Genomic DNA, 24321 nt, shown 5'->3' on the forward strand with positions numbered 1-24321 from the left:
TCAGTGTCTGGTGGAGAATGCGCAGTCGCATGTAAACGTGGGGCGAGCCGCCAAGACGCACGGTTAAGCAGTAGACCTGACTACAAGCCGGAACGTCCTTCGGGATGAGCGTCTGAGGATCATGTAGCGAGCTCGAGTGGATATCAAGCCTTGGTCGGAGTTCTAACCGTCAGAAGGAAAGGGCTCTCAATTGCATTCACACTATGCTCACTCAATCTCTCCCCCGTTCTCCAGTTCCCAAGGGCCATCTCATTTGCCACCAGGAGAGTTCCCGCGCGTACGCGCATTAGACACGCAGGACTAAACACTGCACCGATTGCCCGCGTTCCGTATCCGAAATCCCCTCGACAGCACCCCCTCGACCACCAATTGCAATTGACCAGCATACACCCGGTTGTTTGTACTTGAACAGCTGCAATGGCAAAGGACGTTGCAGTTCTTACCAGACATGATGTTGCAAAACGCATCGGCAAGGGCGAAGTCGTCGTAATCTACGATAACCTCGTCCTAAAGCTCAATTCATGGATGTCCCTCCACCCCGGTGGTGAGAAGTCAATCTTACATATGGTCGGTCGAGACGCGACGGATGAAATAAATGCATACCATTGTGACGAAACAAAGAAGCGGATGCGAGCATTTATTGTGGGGAGAGTCGAGGGTGTGTGGAAGAGTATGGTTCCGCCAATTCAGGGTGGGCAGTATGGGGAGGAAGATGAAGGGGTTGTGCTCGACAGTTCGAGCGCGTCATCGAATGCCTCGGATAATGGAGAGGAGTTACAAGAGCAGGGACTTCGGCCACGAGTCTCAATGTTGAGAGCAGATTCAGGGATGCCGCCGACGCCCGCTGTTAACGCAATGCCTTCCCTGCCAAACCCAGTTCAAGAAGCAATCGAAAACGATCTCGCAAATTACCCATCACTCGAACCCTCAACGCAACAGCACATCGCTCACAAATACCGCGAACTCCACGAACGACTGGAGAAAGAAGGATACTACGACTGCAACTACGCCGCTTACGGTCGGGAATGTATTCGGTACTCAATCCTGCTCGCCGTTGCGCTCTATACACTCCACCATGCCTGGTACCTTACCTCCGCCCTCTTCCTCGGATTGTTCTGGCATCAATTGACGTTTGTCGCGCATGATGCCGGACACCTTAGTATCACACACGACTACACCCTCGACAACCTCATCGGTATTCTCGTCGCCGATTTCATTGGTGGTCTAAGTCTCGGCTGGTGGAAAACAAACCACAACGTCCACCACATCGTCACCAATCACCCCGAGCATGACCCAGATATCCAACACATGCCACTCTTCGCAGTCACGGCAAAGTTGTTGGAAGGGGTTCGGTCGACGTATTATGATAGGGTTATGGAGTATGATGCAGCTGCGAGATTCTTCATTCGGATTCAGAGGTATTCGTATTACCCTATTCTCTGTTTCGGACGGTTTAACCTTTACCGGTTGTCCTACGACTACCTCATCATGAACCGGGGTCCTAAGAAGGGCAAGGCAGTTCCGTTCAGATATATCGAAATGTTCGGAATCTGTGTGTTCTGGTACTGGTACGGCTATTGTCTTCTTAAGTCCGTTCCGACCTGGGGAACGAGGATCGCTTATATCCTGATCTCGCATATCGTGACGATGCCACTCCACGTTCAAATCACACTATCCCACTTCGCCATGAGCACAGCCGACCTCGGCCTCAGCGAATCTTTCCCCCAACGCCAACTCCGCACAACAATGGACGTCTCCTGCCCCGCCTGGCTCGACTTCATCCACGGCGGTCTCCAATTCCAGGCAGTCCACCACCTCTTCCCCCGCGTCCCTCGTCACAATCTACGAGCCGTTCAACAATTGGTCAAAGAGTTCTGTGGCGAAGTCGGGATCGAGTTTAAGGAGATGGAGTTTGTTGATGGGAATCGGTTTGTGGTTGGGAGGTTGGGGGAGGTTAGTCAGCAGGCGAGGATTTTGGCGACGGTTGCGAAAGCGTTTCATGGGAATGATGTGCATTTTCATTAAGCTGTCTACCATTTACCATGGCGTCAAGCTATAGCTACGGTATCCTAAAATAGAGAATCCCCACGCCCGCAGCCGTCGCCCCCAGGTGTTCTGCGCGCGGCCGGTCGGTTCCGAAGCACGTATGAATTTTGAAACTATTTTTGGAAGGTGGGCCACAAATACTCGCCACACCACCGAGTAACGGCGACTCATTTGAACCCTGAACCACATCCTTGACGGACCAGACAATCAATATGTTTGCTGTATCGACAAAGAGAGTTATTGGGAGGGAGTGCGAGGCTCTGTTGAAGGTTCATTTGGTTCCACATGACGCAACTCCGTTGACTGACCCCATCGAACAGCATTCTCGATCTCTCGCCTCCACAACTTCGGCACCCGACGCGGCCGCTGCCGCATCTACCAAGTCAAAGATCTCCGAGAAACTCGCAAGCGGCCCATCTTTCACAGATTTCCTCCAATCGAAAATCACCACCGAAGAATCACTAGAACTCGCCAACGAGCCCCCAACCTCAACACAAGTCAAGCGTCTCCCTCCATGGCTCAAAACCTCCGTTCCACTCGGTACCAACTTCAACAAGATCAAGCGTGATTTGCGAGGTCTTAAACTGCATACTGTGTGTGAGGAGGCACGATGTCCGAATATTGGTGATTGTTGGGGTGGATCGGATAAAGCCGCTGCTACGGCGACGATTATGTTGATGGGTGATACGTGTACGCGTGGGTGTCGATTCTGTTCCGTCAAGACTTCGAAGGCGCCGGCACCGCTGGATCCGCATGAGCCGGAACATACTGCGGAGGCGATTAGGCGTTGGGGTTTGGGATATGTCGTTCTGACGTCGGTAGATCGAGATGATCTGGCGGATGGAGGCTCTGCGCATTTCGCAGAGACGATCATGAAGATCAAGCAACGTGCGCCGCATATCCTCGTCGAGGCCTTGACGGGTGATTTCGCGGGTGACTTGACGCAGACTGCGCGTGTAGCACAGAGTGGGTTGGATGTGTACGCACACAACATCGAGACGGTGGAGGAGTTGACGCCCTTTGTCAGAGATCGTCGAGCGACGTTTAGGCAGAGTTTGAGAGCGTTGGAGCATGCGAAGAAGACTGTGCCGACGTTGATTACGAAGACGAGTATGATGCTTGGTGTTGGGGAGAATGATGAGCAGGTCCTTGCGGCGTTGAAGGAGTTGAGAAAGGTCAATGTTGACGTCGTTACATTCGGACAGTACATGCGACCAACGAAGAAGCACATGAAGGTCCATGAGTATGTCACGCCGGAGAAGTTCACGCACTGGCAGAAGGTTGCGGAGGAGTTGGGTTTCTTGTACGTCGCTTCTGGACCTTTGGTCAGGAGTTCGTATAAGGCCGGAGAGAAGTTCATTGAGAATGTGTTGAAAAAGAGGGGAAAGGATATCAGGAAGGTTACGGAGGAGGGTTTGGGTCAGTCTGAGAAGGAGCTTTTGGACAAGACGCTCGAGACGAGGGCTTAAGGGGTGTTGGGGTTATTCATTTCTTTTCTATTCATTTGGTCCATACATATCATGGCCTTCAACTGGCCTGCAGACGCCACCACGAGCATTCAACGCTCAATATATCATTCATTATCATCATACCGTTGTATTCTCTCATACCCATTTCTCACTAGCTTCTACAGACTCGGAATCGAGGCCCCGAACATAATTGCGACCGATGAGGGTGATGATTAAATGACGATTCCATGATTCCCTTGATATCCAAAAACTACCGTAAAAAGCAATATATCTAAGCCTCCGCTCTCCAGTTCTCCACCATCCTAGGGAAAACTCTCTTGTACAACGACATACCAATAGTATCCTGCTGGTTGATCTTTGCATCGAACGTCGCCTTGAAGTAACCGTGCGTACCCAAACTTTCCTTGATGTATCCAGTCTTTCCGTACTTGGTAAACAGCTGGATCGCCTTGAACCAGTTAACGTCGTGATCGCTGAAGAACATGTATCGGATAGTGACGACACGCTTGTGGATCTTGTATGGGATACCAGTGAGGACGATACGCTTGGCGATAACACGGCGGTGGTCGGTGTCCAAGAAGGAACCGGAAGCGACGAGCTTAAGGCCATTGGGGGTCTCACGGAGAAGGAGGACAGGGACGTTTCCGAAGACTGCGGGACCGATCACGGTAGCGACGGAGGTACGGCCAGGGTGCAAGTATCTCTCAAACTTGGCAACATTGTTTGACGAGTTACCGAACTGAGAGTACAAGGGCTTGACGACATACCGTCTCGCACCGCACTGCAAGATAAGCGGATCCTTTGCCTTGATGGGCTCGTTGTACTCGGTATTGGGCGTAACCTGGAAGTTCAAGACAGTAGTCTTGTGCTCATACTGCAACAAGCTCGTCAAAAGGAATGGCTTAGATCCATCGTACTTTTCAGCGATTTCACGAGGGCAATCACGAAGGTAAATCTGGACGCGCGTACCAGCCGCGACACCGCCGAACTGTCCCTGCTTGATAACCCTGTTCTTCGTCGCCTTGTAGTTCTCGAACCTTGCCAGGCGCTTCCACTCGGCTGGTGCATTGGGGTCAGACTCGTCGGCGTCCCATGGGGAAGTGCGGAAGGACTTCATTCCACGGTACTTCTTGAAACGTTCGGAGGCGGGCATGTCTGGTGGTGCCTCGACCTCATCGGGAAACTCCAAGTCATCGGAACGCTCGCGCTGCGCTTGGCGGTATGCCTCGAGCTGAGCCATCTCCTCTTCAGGGTCAAGGTCGACGTGCATCTCGTCATCACCGAACTCTGTTGGTGCATACTCAGACTGAGTAGCGAAAGAGATACCACGGCGCGGCTCGTCAAAGCCCTCATCCTCCTCCTCTCCATTGTCCATTTCCTCATCATCCTCGTCCTCCTCATCGGAAGACTCAGCATCGGAACCCTCCTCCGTGATCCATTCTGCCTGGTATTTTGAGGTACCCTTAGGCAGCTTAATATTCTTCACCGGCTCCTCCTCCTTGTCGAAATAGTAGTGGTCATCCAATCTCACACCCTTAGGCTGAGCAGCACCCTCAACACCAGAGTCCATCTCCATCTCCTCATCATCCTCCTCTTCAGGTGCCAAAGCCTCAGTGGAGTCCTGCTCCTCAGTCGGCACAGCAAGAACGTTGTTCGCCTCCTCCATATCCACATCCATTCCGCGTCCCTTCTTGTTCTCTTCGGGTACTGAGCAGATCTTTTCGATTTGGTAGTCACCCCAGCCCTGAATATGCACCAGTCTGTCGACGTTCAGGCCCTTTCCACGAACGATTCCTTCCACGACCACGTTGTTACCTTCCTCCTCGTAGGTCACGGACTCAGCCAAGACATAAGATCTGTTCTCACGCCAGTTGATGCCGGATGGGTGTTGGGTGCAGAGAGCGCGGACGACGTTGAGCGCCTCAGCGGCGGAGTCGATAGCGTGAACCTTCTCTTCGGTAGGGAAGAAGTAGGAAATGAAACTCAACAAGGACTTCTTGACATCAGCCTTGGTCTTAATACCATCAACGGTGTCGAGGTGCTGAACGACGGTGACGACGTTGGAGATACCCTGAGACTGAATAGAACGAAGGCAAAGCTCTCCGAACTCGTCGACTTCCTGGTTGGCGGAAAGAATGAAAACGGTGAAATCGGCAGCCTTGCAGGCGTCGACAATGGAGACGTAGTCGCGGTCGACGACGATGTACTGAAGCTTCTGCTTAAATCGCTCGGCCTGGACGTTGACCAACCCCTCTTTCACTTCCACATCCTGCTCAATCGACGCATTCAAGTTCTTGACGACAGTAACACCATCGACATCAGCACACAACGGCACTATCGCAACAATCCTAGGTGCACCACGACGTCCGTCGAAAATGCGGTTATTTCTGATCGTCTCCTCACGCTTCTTCGCCTGAACCTGCTTCGCAGCATTACGACGATCTGCTTTGGTCGAGGTATGCTTCTTCGGCTTTGCGCCGTCTGTAGGACGCTCAACCTTTCCCTTGAGCTTATCCTTCACCGAACTCTTTGACGAATGCCTCGACTTGAACGGCTTCTTCGACTTCAGGGACGTACGGTGATGATGACCGCCTGATTCAGCTCCTGCCATATTGATAATGGATCAAACGGCGTAATTCAACGTGATTCAACGAATTCCCTTTCGCCGCCCTCGTCGCGGAGTTTCGACTTTTTCCTCAATCGATACGGTAGGTGCCACCTCAGCCTCATGCAGACCCGGGGCCAGAATTTTGGGAATTGGACAGTCGAGGACAGAGAAGGCAAACACCATTGCATTCTGTCAAAATGGCCAATGGATCATCGAAGAAGGCTCCTGTGGACCCGTCGTTGACGGTCATGCCCAAGTACGAGCGCGGAGAGCGGGTCAAGACGAAGGGAATCAAAGACAAGAAGTTGAGGACGAATATGAAGAAGGTGGAGCACAGATTTCATGATGCTGCATACAAGGCCGCGGACTCGGAGTTGCTGCTACAGGAGGAGGAAGGTGTGCTCGAGGCGGAAGGGATGGAGCGGACATACAAGTTCAGGCAGGATCAGCTGCGACAAGAAGTCGATGTCGCGACTGCGCAGAAATCGTTTGACTTGAAGCTCCCTGCTTTCGGACCATATGCGATCGACTACACCCGCAATGGACGACACCTTCTCATTGGAGGTAGGAAAGGACATGTCGCTTCCTTCGACTGGCGCGAGGGAAAGCTTCACTCTGAAATCCAGCTCAACGAAACCGTACGAGACGTGAAGTGGTTGCACAACGAGTCCATGTACGCTGTCGCACAGAAGAAACACGTCTTCATCTACGACCGAACCGGAATGGAACTCCACCGCCTGAAAAACCACATTGAGGTCCAACACATGGAGTTCCTCCCCTACCATTTCCTGCTCGCAACAGTAGGAAACGCAGGATGGCTCAAATACCAAGACACATCTACCGGAAACCTCGTCGCAGAGCTACGAACCAAACTTGGTCAACCAGCATGCATGACACAAAACCAACAAAACGCAGCCATCCACATCGGGCACGCAAATGGAACCGTAACGCTCTGGGCGCCGACAATGTCCACACCACTCGTTAAACTCCAAGCGCATGCCGGTCCCGTGCGCTCGATGGCGATTGATCGGAGTGGGAAATACATGGCGACGGGTGGAGCGGAAGGACGGCTACGGATCTGGGATTTGAGGATGTACAAGGAGGTGCATTCGTACTACACCCCAACACCACCCTCAACGATCAACATCTCGGATCGTGGATTGTTGGCTGTAGGATGGGGCCCGCACATGACAATCTGGAAGGATGCATTGAGAGTTAAGCAGCAGTCACCATATATGACACACCTCGCCGCAGGCGAACATATCGCTGACGCGAGATTCTGTCCTTTCGATGATGTCCTCGGATTCGGACACTCTGGTGGATTCTCCTCCATCGTCGTTCCCGGATCCGGAGAACCAAACTACGACGCATACGAGCTGAACCCATACGAGACTGTCGATCAGCGCCGCGAAACCGAGGTTCGTATGCTCATGGAAAAGATCCAACCATCCATGATCGCCCTCGACACCTCCTTCATTGGAACCCTCGACCGCACCTCCGCCCCCGACCGTCGCGCACTCCAAGAACAAGAAGCTGCGGCAAAGAAAGCCGAAGAAGAGAAATGGGTACCCAAGCCCAAGGTTAGGGGAAAGAACTCGGCGATGAGGAAGTATTTGAGGTCTAAAGCCAAGAACGTCATTGATGACCGGAGAGTGAGGGTCGAGGCGGCGTTGGTGAAGGAGAAGCAGATGAGGGCGGAAAGGGTTAGGAGAGATAGGGGGGAGGTTGTGGAGGAGAAGAAGGAGGGACCGGCGTTGGCGAGGTTTGCGCAGAAGACTTCGAAGCGGTATTAAATCCGTGTACCTTAGGGCGAACAAAATCTATTTTTAAAGTCCTGGAAGTGCATTACAATACGAAACAGACCGAAAACGCCTATTGCCCATAAATAACAAGTGCAGGTATACCAAATCCTCATCATCACTCTTCCTCCTCCAACGGCTCCCCAATCTTCTCCCTAATCTTTCTGATAATCCCCATCAACGCCTCGCTCGCCGGACTTTCCGGATACTCATCCAAAAAGCTCTGTCCATAATCACACGCCTTCCCAATCCTCGGATCAAGCGGTACCGCACCCAAGAAATCCACGCCCATATCCTCGGCCAACGCACGCCCACCTCCGGTTGTCGGGGCAAAGATGTATGATTCGCCCGAGCAGGAGGGACATACGAATCCGGACATGTTCTCGACGATTCCGAGGACGGGAATATCGGCTTTGCGGCAAAAATCGATTTCTTTACGGACGTCGAGGAGTGCGACTTCTTGTGGCGTCGTCACGACCACCGCACCATCGATCCCCGAAGCCTTGAGGTATTGCGAGATACTCAAATGTTCATCACTTGTCCCAGGCGGGGTATCGACCACCAAAAAGTCCAGTGGGCCCCATTCGACATCCTTCAAAAATTGTTTGATTAATCCATTTTTCTTGGGCCCGCGCCAGATGATTGCGTCGTCTGGGTTTGGGAGCATGAAGCCGATTGACATGACGCCTAGGTTATCAGCGACGTAGACTGGTGACCACCCCGACCCCGAAGTATGAATCGTCTCGCCTTCACAACCCATGATCTTGGGAATCGACGGCCCACAGATATCGATATCCATAACACCGACTTGAGCATCCGGATCATGCGCTAAACTCCAGCTCAACTGCGACGTAAACGTACTCTTCCCCACCCCACCCTTCCCACTCAACACCAAGATCTTGTGCCGGACGTCACGGAGTCTCTCCTCGATTATCGGGAGGTCGGGATCGAATTTCGGGGCGGAGGCACAGATTTGTTGGTTGGGGCAGCGGTCACAGGCGGCTGATTTACCGGCTTGTTCGGATTCGGTGCCGGGGCAGTGTTCGTTTGCGTCGGTTGGTTTGTCGGATTGGACTTCGGGTAACTCCTCCATTACCTTCTGTGAGGGTTGGGGAAGCTGTGGTGCTGTTTGTGTTGCTATCATGGTGATATGATAGAATGGAGGGAGGATGATGGATCGAGGAGGTTAATGGACGGGGAATATATAGAGGAGTTGAGTGGAGGCGACCCTTATGACAGGCTTAGTAAGGGTCATGCACTCTCATGCAATACGCAATGTAACGTAGACAACACCTCCTCCTAAGAAGATGATGCGATCGGCTTCGCGGACGACAAGTGCTCCCGCCGACATGCCTGGTTCAGAGCTTCTACCGGAGGTGGCAGAGCAGGAATTCGGTGAGATGTCCGATTCGTCTGTTTCTTCCAACGACTCCTTTGGACAGACGACGGAGAGAATTCGGGATGTTACAACGACTCCTCAGGTTGCTCCTCAGTCGGCCAACACGCCTACCACAACGCCGACAGCGGCACGAACAACTCCTTCAGGAGGTAATGGTCACAGCCGGGATAGACATCCGCCGCATTATGGTTCCCGGGGAGACCAGCAGAAACCAACCGCACCACCCCTATTCAACCTCTCCGCCGCAGACTCCGAAGCATACCGGAAGCGTTCATCCAGCGTCACCGGCGTTCCGGGCTACTTCACCTCAACCCCTTCCACAACCGCCTCCCGTCTCCCCCAATCACCACCAATCACCCTCCCTCCAATCCTCCCAACCCTCGAAAACCGCTCCAGTCCCACGAAATCAGCGAGTACGAAACAAAAGTTGTTCAGTCGACCGAGTAAGATCGTGACGAATGCGGCGCATGGGCTAGCACATACGATGAGTCAGGCTAAATCACCCACCAGCCCGATCTTTTCTCGGGGAGGGAGTAGTGGAGGTGGCCATGGTGGGGGGCATTCGCATAGTTTGGGGCCATTGCATATTCACCATCTACATCGACACGATTCAGACGCGAGCACTGCGCACACACCCGAGTATGGACCACCAGGATCCCTCTACGCAAGTACAGTCAACACCCCATCCCCCGGCGCCGCACCCTCTCCACCCATCCTCCCCCTCGCACCCACAGCCCCTCCCCAAAAATCCCGGAATCCTCTCCTGAGAACCCGAAAAGACTCGAATCCATCCCTCCTGAGTTCCGCACACAGTATCATCTCCTCTCACCGCCCCTCTCTCGATCTCCTGGGCCGTCCCAGTCTCGATACCTTGGGCGGCGGCGGGGCCCTTCCTAATTCGCCATCGAGTAGTATGTTCGGACCCCTCCAACTCCAGAAATCAATTTCCACGCTCGATATCCGCTCAGCATCCGCACACGCAACCTCCTCCACCTACGACTCCTGGCTCACATCCGATGTGTGGCCTTTGCTCAGTGCCCGGGTGCTGCCGTTGTTTAGTGGCGAGGGGTTGAGGGTACCGGTTGAGGATTTGAATAAGTTGATGATTTCGCATATTAGGAGGTGTGTGGGGGATAACACCACGTACACCCTCCTCGACGACCTCCATGACTTACTGGAGGTGGGTATGACATCCCTCAACCAACCGCCTCTCACATCCTCCTCCCTCCCCCCCGAACGACTCATCCCCCGCCTCGTCGAGGTGTGGGAATTCTTTTTTGGACGGGTGTTACCCTATCTCGAGGCCGTGTTTTTGCCGTTACAGAAAGAGTGGAAGGGTGTCGGGAGTGTGTTGAGTGAGAGGGGGAGTGAGATGGTGTGGGGGGCTGAGAGGGGGGAAATTGATATCAGGAGGATTGCATTGATGGAGTTTAGGGATGTGGTTATTCTGCCGAATCAGAAGGTGTTTGAGAGGCTACATGGTGCGTATTCCTAGGGAGGATGGGAACGAACGAGGGGCTAATTGATCGCGAGGATACAGGGGTCTTTTCGAGTTTGAGACTCGATATTGATTCTGCGCAGAATATCACTGATACCGCTAGTCGGTTACTACAGTGTGTATCGGTCCTTGCCTCGATCCTATCTGGGGACGAGAAGCAGGCGGGTATGGATAAACGTGCGTTCTCCTTCTCTTCTTCAACTCCTTTCCTTGGTTCTATACTAATGGTGCGATGTAGTTGCCAGAACGCTAAAAGATAACTGGTTCCGTCGCAGGTTGGGGGGTGACCGCAGAGGCTTCGTGGGTGAGAAAAGGGGCGAGAGGATTAAAGCCGGTCGATGATTTCTTTAAACTGACGCTCGAGTTTTCCTTTCATGATTCGTGGTGGGAGTGATGATGCGGGGTTTGGCTTGGTCTTCGGTCCAGCCGTCGACGTTGCAGTTGTGGCCTTTGTTTTCTGCTTTGGTTTGGTGACGGTGTTGGCGTTCTTTGAGATTCGTCCGGTATGCGCAATATGACCTTGACGCTTTGCATTCCGTCGTTCGGTGCGGTGTGTGCCTTTGGTGTGTAGTTTGTCGTATTCAGCGGCGGTTTGGTCGGCGTACTCTTCCAGACCAGAGAGTCAAAGCTCCTCATCTGAATCGGAGTCGGTTTTCTTCGCAAAGACCGATGCCACTGCTGCCGGTGCAGCCTTGGCTGGCAACAAAGCCGCAGGAATGGAGACGGCCGTCCTCACCGGCCTCTTCGCAACCGGAGTCCCCAAATCCGCAGCCTTCCCAAACCCACCCTCCATAAGACTCAACATATCCTCCAAATCCTGCTGTTCCTTGATCTTCCTCTCCCTTTCCTGGTTCCGCGTTAACTCCACTAAACCTCTCGTATCCTTTTTTTCCACCGAGACGCCACGGAGATCGGATTGCTCGGTAGCGAAGATGGAGTCGAGTTCGTCGCGGAGGACGTCGTTTGCGTGTTTTGTTGCTGCGCTGGGTTTGGAGCGTTTGGTTGGGGGTTTTGCGGTGGGGCGGGAGTATGGCGTCTTTGAGTGAGCGGTTTTCTTGGACTTGATTCGACCTGGCATGTTGAATAGCTGGTTGCTGGATGGTGTTGTGTTTGGATGGACGACCGTATTTTTGGACCCCGTGTGGCGAGTGCCGCAGCTGGGAACGTCTGCCGCGACAGGAAACTCTGCTATTAAGGAAGTGGTAAATTGGAGTGGAAAGGGTTCTGTCGAAGCGCGGAAGGTTTGGCTTTCGAAGTTACTCAATTGTCCATTGCCTCATTGTCGCTCTGACTGGATAAGGTTTGCCTCTGTGCCGTCTCGCTGCCGTGGCGTGCCAGCGTCATGCGTGCATCTGAATTCGAACGGGAGAAAACAACAACCCCAATACCAATCTCATTCTCAATTGCAATGAGTGTGCGTACCTCCGTAATTGTGTCGATTCAGTCGCTCATGGATTCACGTACAGACCACTCTCGACTACCCATCAACCAACCCCGAAGCACCTCAGGGGCACCCAGGTATTCCTCCTACCCCCAAGGTCCCCCACCCCATACGCAATCAATTAACACCCCCTCTCCTCCCTAGGCCACCTCACCTCCGAGCAAGAATCCAAGGTCGTCCAACTCCGAGCAGCCCTCCAACAAGCCGGGTGCACCGAACGCCTCGATGACCCCTCCATGTGCCGCTTCCTCCGCGCTCGCAAATGGGACATCAACCTCGCAAAGGAGATGTTCCTAAACTGCGAGAAGTGGAGGAGGGAGTTCGGTGTTGATGAGATTGCGAAGAACTTTCAGTATCCGGAGAAAGAGGCCGTGTCGAAGTATTACCCTCAATACTACCACAAGACGGATAAGGTGCGGAAGTTCCGTGTCTGACGATAATGGAAAGAGGTTGACGAACTTTTGTACAGGATGGACGTCCGGTATACATTGAGCAGCTCGGCGGTATCGACTTGAAGAAGATGTACGAGATCACCACCCAAGAACGCATGATGCAAAACCTCGTCTACGAATACGAGAAATTCGTTGACCCCCGTCTCGTAAAGAACTTGTCCTCCCTATTAACTCGACCGGGACTGACATAGTTTTTTACAGCCCGCATGCTCCCGAAAAGCCGGAAAGCTCATCGAGACTTCTTGCACCATCCTCGACTTGAAGGGCGTCGGAATCACCTCCATCTCCTCCGTGTACGGATACGTCAAGCAAGCTTCCCAGATCTCCAGTGACTACTACCCCGAGCGTCTCGGCAAGATGTGTATGTCTTCCCCCCCACTCTCCCTTGTTGTCATCTCAGAACTAACATGACCATGACATAGTCCTTATCAACGCCCCCTGGGGTTTCTCCGGCGCCTGGAAAATGGTCGCAAAGCTCCTCGACCCCGCTACCGTCGCTAAAATCAACATCCTCGGTTCTTCGTACCAGTCTGAGCTCCTTGCCCAGATCCCGGCGGAGAACTTGCCGAAGCAATTTGGTGGAAAGTGCGATTGTGCGGACCGTGGTGGTAATTGTGCGATGAGCGATGCTGGACCGTGGAATGACCCTCAGTACTTGAAGTAAGTGGTTGCTGGTTTCGGTAAAGGGGCAAGGATGGGGGAGGAGTGCGTGTATGAGTGTAGGGTTTTGACTACATAACTCGGGAAGAAGCAAAATGCGTTTAACTTTTTCTTGGATAAGAAGATGAAGCGAGATTAAGCAAATATTACGAATACTCAAGAACCATGCGCCGAACCAAACCCTATAACTCCCGTCCCGTTTCCCCAAACCCCATTGTTTCATTTCGTTCCCTTCCAATACTACTTCTCATGCCTGCGCCTTCTTTTTCTCGAGATAAGCAATGACATCCTTCGCTCTCTCCAACTTCGCCGTAGTCATCGGGATAGACTTCTTCAACTCCTTCAATGTCTGCATGGCCTCTTCATAATCATGCTTAACGTCTTCTTCCCGCGCAAGAGCTTCCAACGTGACATCCTCTTCCATCGCAACCTCATCATCCCCGTTGACTTCCGTCTCGGCCTCTAAAGCTGACAGTGCAGCGCGTTGTGCTTCGGCGGCTCTTCGGGGTGCGTCACGACGGAGTTGCGTGACTTTGAGGGTTTCCACTTCGAGCTGTTCTTGGAGTTTTTGGACGCGGGTGTGTAGGGATGGATCATACGGTTCAAAATCTGTAGGTACCTTCGGTTAGTCAGACTCTTCTGAAGAGACAGGACGGGAAGCGTACGATCTGCGCCCGTATCTGGGTCGAGTGTTTTGTCGTCCGATGCATCCATGCCGTTAATCGTTACGCTCGACTTTGCCATCCCGAATGTTCGTGCGACAAACTGTTCGCAACTTATCAGCCTCAGAAGAAAAAATCTTCTACCGATCCATTACGAACCTCTCCGACTAACTCCTCCACTCGCGATCGTAGCGCATCCTCATGATCCGTCGCGTTGTCTTTCGGGAGGTGAGTAGCGAGTTTGTCACGGACGGCTTTGGTGAGGTTTGCGCGGAGGTATCGGATATCTGCTGCGTCATCGAGAGGGATCTTTGGCTGGAGAGAGGACATTTTGGTGGTGAGGTTTCTTGTATGGGGGTTTGAGTTTCGGGCCGCGGTCGGGTTGTCGCGTGATGGTAAACAAGAATGCGTGATGTTGGCAACCACACAGTCTTGAACATGAAGGCCTGATCTGTTGAAGCTTGATGTCTTTTATTGAGATTCAGATGCAATCAATCATTGACTGTGTATGTTGAAGAAAGGACGGGTGCACACCGATCCGACCTTGCATGGCCCGATCGTGATATCTCGTAAGTACCCGTATACGTATATTCGATGATCTCAACACCGCAAAGTACAACTCCTCCATCCTCCTCTTGATCCCCCCATCAATGGCCACCTTCCCACCCCTCCAGAACGACCTCATCCTCCGCGCAGCCCGCGGCGAACAGGTCGAACGTCCCCCAATGTGGGTCATGCGCCAAGCCGGCCGCTACCTCCCCGAATACCACAAAGTCCGTGCCGGACACGACTTCTTCGAAATGTGCCGCACCCCCGAAATCGCTTCTACAATCACCCTCCAGCCTATTGAGCGATACGAAGATCTCGACGCCGCAATTATCTTTTCGGATATCTTGGTGATTCCGCAGGCGATGGGGATGGTTGTTGAGATGGTCGAGAAGAAGGGACCACATTTTCCTGAACCATTGGATACGCCGGAGGATGTGGCGAAGTTGAAGAGACTTGGGGAGGGGTGTGATGTGAAGAAGGAGCTTGGATACGTGTTTGAGGCGCTCACCCTCACCCGACAAAAACTTGCTGGACGAGTGCCCTTGCTCGGATTCATCGGTGCCCCATGGACATTGATGGCCTACATGATCGAAGGCGGCGGCAGCAAGACCTTCACAAAGGCAAAGTCATGGCTGTTCAAGTACCCCGAAGACTCCCAGAAGCTGTTGCAGGACATCACCGATGTGGCAGTTGAGTTCTTGGCACAACAAGTCGTTGCAGGTGCACAGATGGTCCAGGTCTTTGATTCGTGGGCAGGAGAGTTGAGTCCGGTGGAGTTTGCAGAGTTCTCGTTATCGTACCTCCGACAGATTTCTAAGCGTGTTCCGGAGCGGTTGGCGGAGTTGGGACAGGAGCGGGTGCCTATGACCGTGTTTGCAAAGGGTGCGTGGTACGCTCTTGAGGCTCTCTGCGATTCCGGGTACAATGTCGTCGGACTCGACTGGACCCATGATCCTGCTGAGGCAAGGAAGATCGCAAACGGACGTGTCACTCTGCAAGGAAACATGGACCCGAATGTGTTGTACGGTGGAAAGGCGGCAATCGACAAGGCCGTCAAGAGAATTGTTGAAGGCTTCGGTGGTGGAAAGCAAGGATACATTGTCAACTTGGGTCATGGAGTCACGCCGGGTGTCAACCCTGAAGATTTGGGCTTCTTCTTGAGGAAGAACCATGAGTATGGATCTGCGTAGATGACCTAGAGGATCCTATATTATGTATTCTTACAGATACCCCTCGTCCAAAAATTCCAAGAAGACGCTTTCTACTCGTACATCTGCTGTATTCTCAAGGCTTAAGCCTCAGTGATATCGTCGTCCTCCAAGACCAAGACCTGCTTCCCAATAGCCTTTCCACTCTCCAACAACTGATGAATCTTCCTCAAGTTCTCAATGGTGAACTTGTACTTCTCCGTCGCGAACGAAGTCAGAACGCCCTCCTCAGCCAACGTCGCCATCTTGTCCAATGCCTCTCCCTGGAACTCCAGGTCGTGGTTGTACATCGGGCGAGAAAGCATGAAAACCCAAGAAAACGACAACGCCTTACTAAACGCATCTGCAAGCGGAATCGGGTCGTCCGACTCGACGATAGAACCAATCTTCCCCCTCGGCGCCGCAGTCTTGATGAGCTGCTCAACATACCCCGGCGTAGGCCCATACAAGACCGCATTATACTCGACATTCTCGACACCCAACTCCTTGAGCTGAGTGTCCAGGGGTTTGTGGTGGTCGATGGTGTCGGTTGCGCCGTTTTGTTTGCACCAGGCGATTGTTTCGGGGCGGGAGGCTGTGGAGATCACACGCGGGATTTTGAGGACGCGGGAAGCAAGTTGGGCGGCGGCCGTGCCGACGCCCCCGGCGCCGTTGATGATGAGGAGGGTTCCGGGGTTGGGTTTGTCGAGGGAGAGGTTGAAATGGTCGATCAACACTGTTTATCGTTCTTCGTTAGCATTGGACATTGTGTGATGGATCAAAGATACAAGGAGGGAGTGAAGCATACATTCCCAAGCAGTCAACCCAACCAAAGGCAAAGACGCCGCATCAGCCCAATCCCAATTCTTCGGCTTCCGTCCCACAATCCGCTCATCCACAACCGAGAACTGCGCATTCGTTCCCTGGCGACCAAGCGCGCCGGCATACATGACCTCATCGCCAACCTTCCACCTCGTCACCTCGGGACCACATTCAGCGACGATTCCGGCAGCATCCCAGCCGAGGACTGGATCAGCTGGGAATTTGCCTTGACGGCATTTGGTGTCGACGGGGTTAACGGAGATGGCCTTGATGCGGACGAGGATGTCACGACCGGTTGCTGTGGGACGCTCGTGTTCGATGATGTGGAGGCCGGAGACGGGGCCGGGGGTGAATGCTACTGCTTTCATGGTGGGCATGATGACTGATTGGGTGTTGGTGATGGGATGAGGGAGGGATGGATGGTATGTTTGTTGAGGTGATCGAATTTGTAATCGTGCATCGACCCCGGCCGCGGCTGGTTGTAGCCGGAACGCGCCGCACGACGGACCGTGGGGACCAGTCAACATGGCCGGCACGACAATTCCATAGAGTACAATTAGAAGCACTACTCCCATTGAACTGCCACCCACTCCTCCGTATACCCAACACCACCGTCCTCCATTCCAGATGGCGAGCAATCTCCCAAACACGTAGCCACCAAGATAACGCACCACTCCAATCCAGCGTTAAGAATAACGTCCTCTTCCAGGATCGCAACGGCGTGCGGCATAACTTGCAACTCGAAAACTCTCGGTGACCGGCAGTGCGGGCATGCTGGGATTGCGGAGGGGTTGTATGCGCGGTCTTCGGTGAGTAGCTGCTTCCCCACCGCATCTTTGGACGAAAAGAAGAGTGGTGCACCCGACCTCTCATACCGTACACACTGCTCAGGGTTCTCCGCCACTCGCTCCGTAAATGTCTTAAATACCTTATCCAAAGCCGAACTTTCATACTTCTCTCCACCCCATTCTTCTGCACCGTTCTTCATGTCCGCAACAGCTTCTTTCGCCAACTCTTCTATCCGGTCTTTAGGTGCCTTTGCCTTTTGAGGGGCTGATTTGAGGGTTTCGGGTGTGATGAAGAGGTATTGACAGGGGTAGGATGGGACCGTTTCTGGCCATGGGAGGGGAGGGTCTCGGGGTTTTGGTGGCGGTGGTGGTGGGATGTTTTGTTTGGCGATGGCGGCGAAGGAGCGGGTTGATGCGGATACTGCAGGTTTTGAAGTTGTTGTTGGTGGGGTGACTTTTGGCTGAGGGGCCTTCTTCGGCTTGCTTGGTGCTGGGGCGGCAGCGAAGGGGTTCGCGCCTGCTGGTGAAGCAAAGGGGTTCGGGGCGGAAGCGGGTGCTGCGAACGGATTGCTTGCGCCTCCAAATGGACTTGCCGACGCAGATGGTGCTGAGAAAGGGTTCGCTACCGCAAAGGGATTGGCAGCAGGTGCCGTCATTGCGAACGGATTTGCCACAGGAGTCAGTGCAGACGCTGGCGAAATAGGCACCTCGGGCTCCTCCTCTTCAATCTGCAGGTTCTCAATCTCTGGTAGTCTTTCACCTCTTAAAACTGCTCTGGCAGCTTTGACAGAGCCCGGCCGCTTCTGACATGCCTTTTGAGCACATCCCCATACGTAGATAACACGCTCGTCATTGGAGCCCTCAATAGGGGCATAAGCTTGCAAGAGCAAGTTCATATAGGAATTGCAGACACCACATTGAGCATATCGAGCGTCCACTGGAGTGTTCGGAGTGAGCCATAGCTGCGAGAATGTCAGTACAAATCAGGGAAGAGGAGCTAGGTGACAAACCGGTTCGCCACCGATAAAAGTACAGTACTGATCAAGTCCGGTCTCCGCGGACGCAGGACCATCAGGGTATCCGAGGAGAACGCTGGTCTTAATCTTGCTTGCCATCGTTTTCCTGAAGTTGACCTCGTAGGAGGAGTTTTAAGCTTTCACACACCATGTCGAAAGAGGAAGTTTTTTGTATGGGAGGCCCTGGCAATCGCAGTTCGAGAGCCGATACAAGAGAGGATGCGACTCTTCGAGATCAAACATTGATAAACATTTTGAAAATGATCATGTCTTCATCCCCACCATGCCATCATCTCATTTAACGGGAGTGCTTGGTTACGGACCCCTACTGCAGCGGTTGGGCGTCAACCGAAACCTTATTCCCCCGATTGCTAAGGGGGGCTCGGTGAATACCTACTTCATGAGCTTTTCAAGGGCCATTCAATACCAATTATAGAGGGACGATTGAGGTTCCTATCATCAGCACCGGCATCGACCGCATTCTGTCGTTACAACGGGTCTCGACAACCTCGGGAATCCGATAACGTTTGATGGCCTTTGACTCGACCCGACAATCGAAACGGGAGTCGCACGGGCTTACGCTTGGTGACAGTATCGCGGATTTCAACCTGGTTGATAACCTCCTTTCGTCTCTGGCGAGCATGGAAACGGGCTGCAACAAGTCAGTCTCGAACTCACCGCTGGTGCCCCGCGTGGATGAAGTACCAAGGAGGCACGTGTACAAGTCAATGTTATTGCCTATGGACGATGCACCTCCTACACAAAGAAAACAGTCAATATCTACAATTCCATCAAGGCCAGGCACTGCTAGCAGTGCGTCGACTTCCGCCCGACCGACGACAGTCGATTCACTGGGAAAGCAAACGGTGAATTCCACACTCAGAAGCAGCGAAGTCAAGCAGCAACAGCAGCAACATGGTTTTCTCTGGAGACTATGGCGTGGAGGCAGTACAACTAATTTGGCAAGGCCGGAGACGGAGAAAGAGGTTCAACGCCCACCATTGCCGAAGAAACGCAGCATGTTCTTCCTCAAACAACCAATTGCGAAGGCCTTACCTGTTCCACCTACGACTACGATTGCTCCGCCTTCTCCGACGACGGCCGAGTACCAGTCGCGCCCAGTGCAACGTTCTGTAACCGAGTCTGCACTTGACACACTCGCAATCCCTATGACAGCTCAACCGCGTAAATCCACCGAGTCCGGGCCTCTTCGATCTTTGACATCGGCAATTGGACATATCGGAGTTAGTCCGGCCACTATCCAGACTGCTACTTTCGATGACTTTCCCGGAGGTGAAGATAACGATATTGGTGAAGCGGCTGCGAATGCTCCTACCCAAGCGTCTTCGGACCTGCCAACTGGCTGGGCGACATTCAACGCGATTCCAGCTGCAATTGACGGTGTAAACTCGCATAAAGCAACTGCAAATGCTCTCCCACGGTCTGTATCGGCTCCCATGCAGTTGGCCACAACTACACTTCCTTCAGGATGGGCGGAAGTGCAAGATGTTGAACAAGTAATCACTGAAGAGGCGCGCAGAGACAGCGAGATCCGGGCAAAAGAGCTATTGCAAACATTGGAGAAGCAGCATAAGGAGGGTATGGTCTTGGAAAGTGGAGGTGAAATTGCGTTGGCTATCGCGATGGCGGCGGAGAAAGGGGTTGGTGTCTTGCATGGGACGCCGGGTGTGACACCAGCTTTGGAAGGAGCGGAATGGTCAGCGAACGAGAAGGCTATTCCGCCTGCACCGGCAGAGGATGCGAATGTGCCAAAACCTAAAGCTGTTACCGAGACTGAGATCAACGCTGCACAACCGTCCGCTCAGCTTAAGGATGACAACCGGAGGATGTCGGGCTGGACCGTTGACGAGGATAGACCGAAGACAGCGGAGGAGATTGTCGAGGAGGAAGTCACTGCTCGAGCTCATGTCATACTGAATGAGGCTCTCGAGGAGGGCGCGGCCACTCCCACCCCTGTGCAGGCCGTCGAGACTGTTATCCGTAGTGAAGCTGCCGCAACTCCGACGACTGCAGTCCCAGACAACGATATTGAAGAGGAAGCTCAGATTGGTGCTCAACGTATCTATAATGGAGACGAAGACTTCCTTTTAAAGGAGAAGGCTGTCATCTGGCTTGGAGACGCAGGGGAGGTTAATGCTCTCGCTCGCCAAGCCTACATGACATTCTTTGACTGGACCGGTGTGAACCCCCTTCTTGCCCTCCGTAGGCTGTGTTCACAGCTCTTCCTCAAGGCCGAAACGCAACAAATCGATCGTATCCTCGAGGGATTTGCTCGCAGGTGGTGGGAGTGCAACAATGCCGAAGCGTGCGGTATGAAGAATGTTGACGTCGTACATGCGATTGCGTACTCTCTGTTGTTATTGAATACGGATTTGCATGTTGCAGATCTTTCGAGCACGCAACATATGAACCGTACGCAGTTTACAAAGAACACAATCTCGGCGGTTCGTGCTCAGGTCAAACAGGATAGTATGCCGCGATCGCAGTCATCTTATTCTATGAGGTCGTCACCTGGGGTTACGCCGGGTGAGGAGTCGCCAGGTGAACAGCCCAAGAGACCGTCGCTCGGACGGCCTGCCAGCTCTTACAGCTCATACACTATGCCGAAGAGTTACAGTACGGGCAACGGGAGCCTTGCCAACCTAGCGCAGCCGAGTACCCCCACGCGGGACTCTCCCACCAGGAGTGCGAGTGGATTGAGTGTCGGAAAGCCTTGGTCATTGTATGATGACCGAATTGGCCCTTACGGAGCTTTTGCAGCGGGTGGATCCATGCGTGGCTGGGAAATGCAGCTCGAGTGCTTGTTGAAGGATTTCTACGCCAGTATCAAAGCTTCACAAATCCTCCAGCCTCTCTCGTCGCGGGCTGGATCCGTGACGCCTAACCACCGTCAGGAAAAGAGGGGTAACAGGCTCTCGGTTGGTACACCGGGCTCGTTGAACAGAAGTCCGAGTACTGTCAGTTACACGCCTTCTGAAGCAAGTGTTGGTCGATTCTCGAATGTCCTCGCTGGTCGGAGACCGAAGTCTAGGCCGCGTATCACGACGAGTAGTTTTACGCACGGGAATCACAGCCAGACTAGCCTCTCGGATTTGCGGAGTCCCTCTGGTCACAATCATGGACGGCCTATGTCGATTGCTTCGACAGATTCCGATATCACTACCGATTCTCGTCAATCTCGGTCCAGGCTCGAAGCGATTAGTTCGATTGGATTCGCGAATACGTTGACGCATGCCATCATTCGCGAAGAGGCTTCTATTGCATCCCCCATGACTTCTTCGTTTGATATCGCTGAGGCGGAGGAAGATGCGCTGGCGTTGACTGGACCTCCGTGGGCGAAAGAGGGACTACTGAATACGAAGCACTATGCTGACGCTAGCGGACGGAAGCCGAAGCTTAGGACGTGGACACAGTGTTTTGCTGTCATTGACAAGGGTGAGTTGAAGTTGTTCAAGTTCGGCACGCAGCATGGGAACTACGGCGGTGTCGTCGGTGGTGGTAATTGGTCGCAGAATGCGGACATGATTGGGTCGTTCCTCCTTCGTCACACGCTTGCGACGAAGTATCCTGCGCCTGGATACTCCAAGTCACGCCAACATGTTTGGATGTTAAAGGTCCATACGGGTGCTGTTCACTTATTCCACGCCGGTACAGCCGAACTCGTCGAAGAATGGACTTACTCGGCCAACTACTGGGCCGCTCGGACTTCAAAAGAACCACTCGCGGGTGCCGTGAGTAACATCGAGTACGGCTGGGGCGTCGTCCTAGATGGCTTCGACTCCAGCACCGCAAGTTTCGACAGCCCCCGCGTCCCAACCTCCGCAACCCAACGGAGCCAAACACCCTCCCTCCACTGGGACCGCACAGTCAAAACCCGCCTCCCCGGCGACTCTGCCCGTCTCGAAGAGTTCCAACCCCCAATGCCCTCGCTCATCCCCTCCAACTTTCCCGAAAGCGAACAACTCCGCGCGCTCAAATCCCGACTTTCGCACCTAACCGAAGACCACGCTCAGCACGCCCGGATGAAACCCCTCCTTGCACGTGCATTTTCGCCGCGGAGTCCCAATTTGGGGAAGGCGTTGAGTAATTGGGAGAAGAAGAGTCAGTGGTTAGGGGAAGAGGTGGGGAAGTATGAGAAGTATGTTATGACGTTAGCGAAGGCGGTCACGGAACGGGCGCAGAAGCAGCCGAGGTTGAGTATGCCTAGGTCGCCTACGTCACCGAACGTTATATCACAGGGGAGTATGGTCTCCTCGCCGGTGTCGCTAGGTCCGGGTCCGGAGGAGAAGGACGAGACGGCGACGGGAATGAGTGGTGCGTCGAAGAGCGAGAGGTGGAAACATCGGGCTACCTGGAGCGGACCGATAGTAGCAACCCATGAAGCGAAGATGACGGAGATGTTGTCGACACCCTCGAAGGCCGGCGCTCGGGTGGATAGGGTCAGCGAAACGGAGGAACCACAGCAGTGAATATGGATCTGGAGGGAGTGACCGACAAGTGGTGATTTGCACATGGTAGTTATCTTTAAGCTTTATAAGTGGGTGAAGCTGTGCTTCACCTTATCTTTCACTCATTTCTTTCTTGCTTACATCTTCATTGATAGATGCGAACTTTAGTTGCCGCGTATGCTGCGCTATGCTGCTCAACTCGTAATTGCAACAGGACTTTCTCAAATGCTTTGCTCTCTCTTCATGTCCCTTCTTTATCTTCTGTCCGCGCTTTTCGCTCCTCATGCTCATGCTCATAATGGCGCCCCAAACAAATCATCCTGCTCCTTCCTCGCCTTCTCCTGCGCTTCTTTAACCTTCCTCATCTTCCTCTCCTCATCATGCTGTGCCTCATCCGCCTTTCTCTTCCTAAATAGTGCGGAGTTGGGGTCTTTATCAGGGTTTTTGCAGTAGTGTAACTTCTTATCCACAGCTGTCGCCTGCGCCAGGGTCGGAACCACCCATTTCTTCAAATATTCCCGGCATTTGGTGAGTTGGGATGATACTTGTTCGCGTTCCGCGTCATTCGTGATTTTTGAGGTGAGGTAAAGGGTGAAGCGCTCGGTGTCTGCGGTGAGGTATGCGGTCATTGCGATCTGAGGAGGGGTGTAGAGAAATTGTGCGTCAGAACAGATGGTTTTGTTGATGACGGTCTTGGCGGTGTCGTACCACTTCCCCAACTCGCCAACGGGGATGTTTGGTAGAGTTTGTTGGAGATCGAGATAGAGTCCATGCAGAGCCCGATACGGATGATGTACCGTAAAAGCAAAACTTAGACTCTGACACAGCAAAAACTCGTGTGTCAAGACTTCTGCAGGTGTTACAGGTCGTTTGTTGGCCCCCGATACAATCCGGCAGAAGGTATCGATACCACCTATCCACAGGTTCTCAGATTTAGTGGCGAAGAAGATACAGGTGAAGAGGATTTGTTTTGGGTGGTAATCCATGACGGAGTTGCGGAGGTAGAAGCGTTTGAAGAAGGTTACTGCTGTTGCCTGTGAACGTAATCAGTAACTGACCAGACGAATGTCAAGATCAAAAGCTCACCCTTATATGTGCTGGTAATAATGGATTCTTGGCCTCATCCTTGAAGATTGCGGTTGTTTTGTAAACCCTATCCGCGTAGAAATCGACCAAAACCTGTTCCTCTTCCGGTGTCAGACACTCCACGCGAATCCCCCCCTCCCCGTTCGCATCCCCATCCCCATTCGTCGTCGCACTCTCGACATTCTTCTCCTCCACCAGATTCTTCCGGACGCGATCGGCGGCAGCCGCGTTGACGGCTTCCCGGAGGGAGCGGAGCTTAAAAGAGGAGAAACTCCATAATTGAAATTGGGAAGATTGACGGTATGTGTCGTCGTCTTTCATCGCCAGCAGCTGTTTGCAAATGGAGAGGGAGGGGTCCTTTGGTGTAGTG

At 53.2% G+C, this 24321-nt stretch overlaps 13 protein-coding genes across 13 annotated transcripts; 7 read left to right on the forward strand and 6 right to left on the reverse strand.

The window, feature by feature from the left end:
- Positions 1-417: 417 nt before the first annotated feature.
- On the forward strand, positions 418-2025 carry SAICODRAFT_50822 (putative fatty acid desaturase; the record flags this gene model as incomplete). The annotated part of the gene is made up of 1 exon (XM_019169017.1): positions 418-2025. One exon carries the CDS (start codon positions 418-420, stop codon positions 2023-2025), a length of 1608 nt encoding a protein of 535 aa, XP_019027665.1.
- A 17-nt stretch (positions 2026-2042) lies between these two features.
- On the forward strand, positions 2043-3667 carry SAICODRAFT_110608 (mitochondrial Lipoyl synthase). The gene is made up of 2 exons (XM_019165314.1): positions 2043-2315; positions 2367-3667. Exons 1-2 carry the CDS (start codon positions 2259-2261, stop codon positions 3513-3515), a joined length of 1206 nt encoding a protein of 401 aa, XP_019027666.1. The 5' UTR covers positions 2043-2258; the 3' UTR covers positions 3516-3667.
- A 119-nt stretch (positions 3668-3786) lies between these two features.
- Positions 3787-6126, reverse strand: SAICODRAFT_32916 (DUF663-domain-containing protein; the record flags this gene model as incomplete). The annotated part of the gene is made up of 1 exon (XM_019168246.1): positions 3787-6126. One exon carries the CDS (start codon positions 6124-6126, stop codon positions 3787-3789), a length of 2340 nt encoding a protein of 779 aa, XP_019027667.1.
- A 626-nt stretch (positions 6127-6752) lies between these two features.
- Positions 6753-7938, forward strand: SAICODRAFT_28639 (BING4CT-domain-containing protein). The gene has a single exon (XM_019167189.1). It carries the CDS (start codon positions 6795-6797, stop codon positions 7914-7916), a length of 1122 nt encoding a protein of 373 aa, XP_019027668.1. The 5' UTR covers positions 6753-6794; the 3' UTR covers positions 7917-7938.
- Positions 7939-8040: 102 nt separating this feature from the next.
- On the reverse strand, positions 8041-9015 carry SAICODRAFT_32918 (cytosolic Fe-S cluster assembly factor NBP35; the record flags this gene model as incomplete). The annotated part of the gene is made up of 1 exon (XM_019168247.1): positions 8041-9015. One exon carries the CDS (start codon positions 9013-9015, stop codon positions 8041-8043), a length of 975 nt encoding a protein of 324 aa, XP_019027669.1.
- Positions 9016-9209: 194 nt separating this feature from the next.
- Positions 9210-11455, forward strand: SAICODRAFT_225208 (HbrB-domain-containing protein). The gene is made up of 2 exons (XM_019166593.1): positions 9210-10802; positions 10862-11455. Exons 1-2 carry the CDS (start codon positions 9230-9232, stop codon positions 11077-11079), a joined length of 1791 nt encoding a protein of 596 aa, XP_019027670.1. The 5' UTR covers positions 9210-9229; the 3' UTR covers positions 11080-11455.
- Positions 11456-12227: 772 nt separating this feature from the next.
- SAICODRAFT_4737 (Sec14 cytosolic factor) lies at positions 12228-13376 on the forward strand (the record flags this gene model as incomplete). Its single annotated transcript, XM_019168888.1, has 6 exons — positions 12228-12233; positions 12286-12337; positions 12405-12673; positions 12730-12858; positions 12914-13073; positions 13135-13376. 6 exons carry the CDS (start codon positions 12228-12230, stop codon positions 13374-13376), a joined length of 858 nt encoding a protein of 285 aa, XP_019027671.1.
- A 243-nt stretch (positions 13377-13619) lies between these two features.
- SAICODRAFT_4738 (uncharacterized protein) lies at positions 13620-14364 on the reverse strand (the record flags this gene model as incomplete). The annotated part of the gene is made up of 3 exons (XM_019168890.1): positions 13620-13981; positions 14038-14137; positions 14194-14364. The coding sequence occupies 3 exons, from the start codon at positions 14362-14364 to the stop codon at positions 13620-13622; spliced, it is 633 nt and encodes a 210-aa protein (XP_019027672.1).
- Positions 14365-14684: 320 nt separating this feature from the next.
- On the forward strand, positions 14685-15773 carry SAICODRAFT_32922 (uroporphyrinogen decarboxylase; the record flags this gene model as incomplete). Its single annotated transcript, XM_019168248.1, has 1 exon — positions 14685-15773. One exon carries the CDS (start codon positions 14685-14687, stop codon positions 15771-15773), a length of 1089 nt encoding a protein of 362 aa, XP_019027673.1.
- Positions 15760-16969, reverse strand: SAICODRAFT_16560 (alginate lyase; the record flags this gene model as incomplete). The annotated part of the gene is made up of 2 exons (XM_019165671.1): positions 15760-16506; positions 16579-16969. The coding sequence occupies 2 exons, from the start codon at positions 16967-16969 to the stop codon at positions 15875-15877; spliced, it is 1023 nt and encodes a 340-aa protein (XP_019027674.1). The 3' UTR covers positions 15760-15874.
- A 188-nt stretch (positions 16970-17157) lies between these two features.
- On the reverse strand, positions 17158-18495 carry SAICODRAFT_4741 (uncharacterized protein; the record flags this gene model as incomplete). The annotated part of the gene is made up of 2 exons (XM_019168894.1): positions 17158-18342; positions 18391-18495. The coding sequence occupies 2 exons, from the start codon at positions 18493-18495 to the stop codon at positions 17158-17160; spliced, it is 1290 nt and encodes a 429-aa protein (XP_019027675.1).
- A 920-nt stretch (positions 18496-19415) lies between these two features.
- Positions 19416-22886, forward strand: SAICODRAFT_4742 (uncharacterized protein; the record flags this gene model as incomplete). The annotated part of the gene is made up of 1 exon (XM_019168895.1): positions 19416-22886. The coding sequence occupies one exon, from the start codon at positions 19416-19418 to the stop codon at positions 22884-22886; it is 3471 nt and encodes a 1156-aa protein (XP_019027676.1).
- Positions 22887-23158: 272 nt separating this feature from the next.
- Positions 23159-24272, reverse strand: SAICODRAFT_50963 (cyclin-like protein; the record flags this gene model as incomplete). The annotated part of the gene is made up of 2 exons (XM_019169023.1): positions 23159-23899; positions 23952-24272. 2 exons carry the CDS (start codon positions 24270-24272, stop codon positions 23159-23161), a joined length of 1062 nt encoding a protein of 353 aa, XP_019027677.1.
- Positions 24273-24321: the final 49 nt, after the last annotated feature.

Source organism: Saitoella complicata (assembly GCF_001661265.1).
Source record: "Saitoella complicata NRRL Y-17804 unplaced genomic scaffold SAICOscaffold_1, whole genome shotgun sequence".
NCBI lineage: Eukaryota > Fungi > Ascomycota > Saitoellomycetes > Saitoellales > Saitoellaceae > Saitoella > Saitoella complicata.

Bases quoted from the DNA above. Each gene is read 5' to 3' on its own strand.
- SAICODRAFT_28639 (XM_019167189.1), top strand. From the start codon at position 6,795: ATGTACGCTGTCGCACAGAAGAAACACGTCTTCATCTACGACCGAACC.
- SAICODRAFT_225208 (XM_019166593.1), top strand. From the start codon at position 9,230: ATGATGCGATCGGCTTCGCGGACGACAAGTGCTCCCGCCGACATGCCT. The intron at 10,803-10,861 runs GTGCGTATTCCT...GCGAGGATACAG, and splicing joins GGTGTTTGAGAGGCTACATG to GGGTCTTTTCGAGTTTGAGA.
- SAICODRAFT_110608 (XM_019165314.1), top strand. From the start codon at position 2,259: ATGTTTGCTGTATCGACAAAGAGAGTTATTGGGAGGGAGTGCGAGGCT. The intron at 2,316-2,366 runs GTTCATTTGGTT...CCCATCGAACAG, and splicing joins AGTGCGAGGCTCTGTTGAAG to CATTCTCGATCTCTCGCCTC.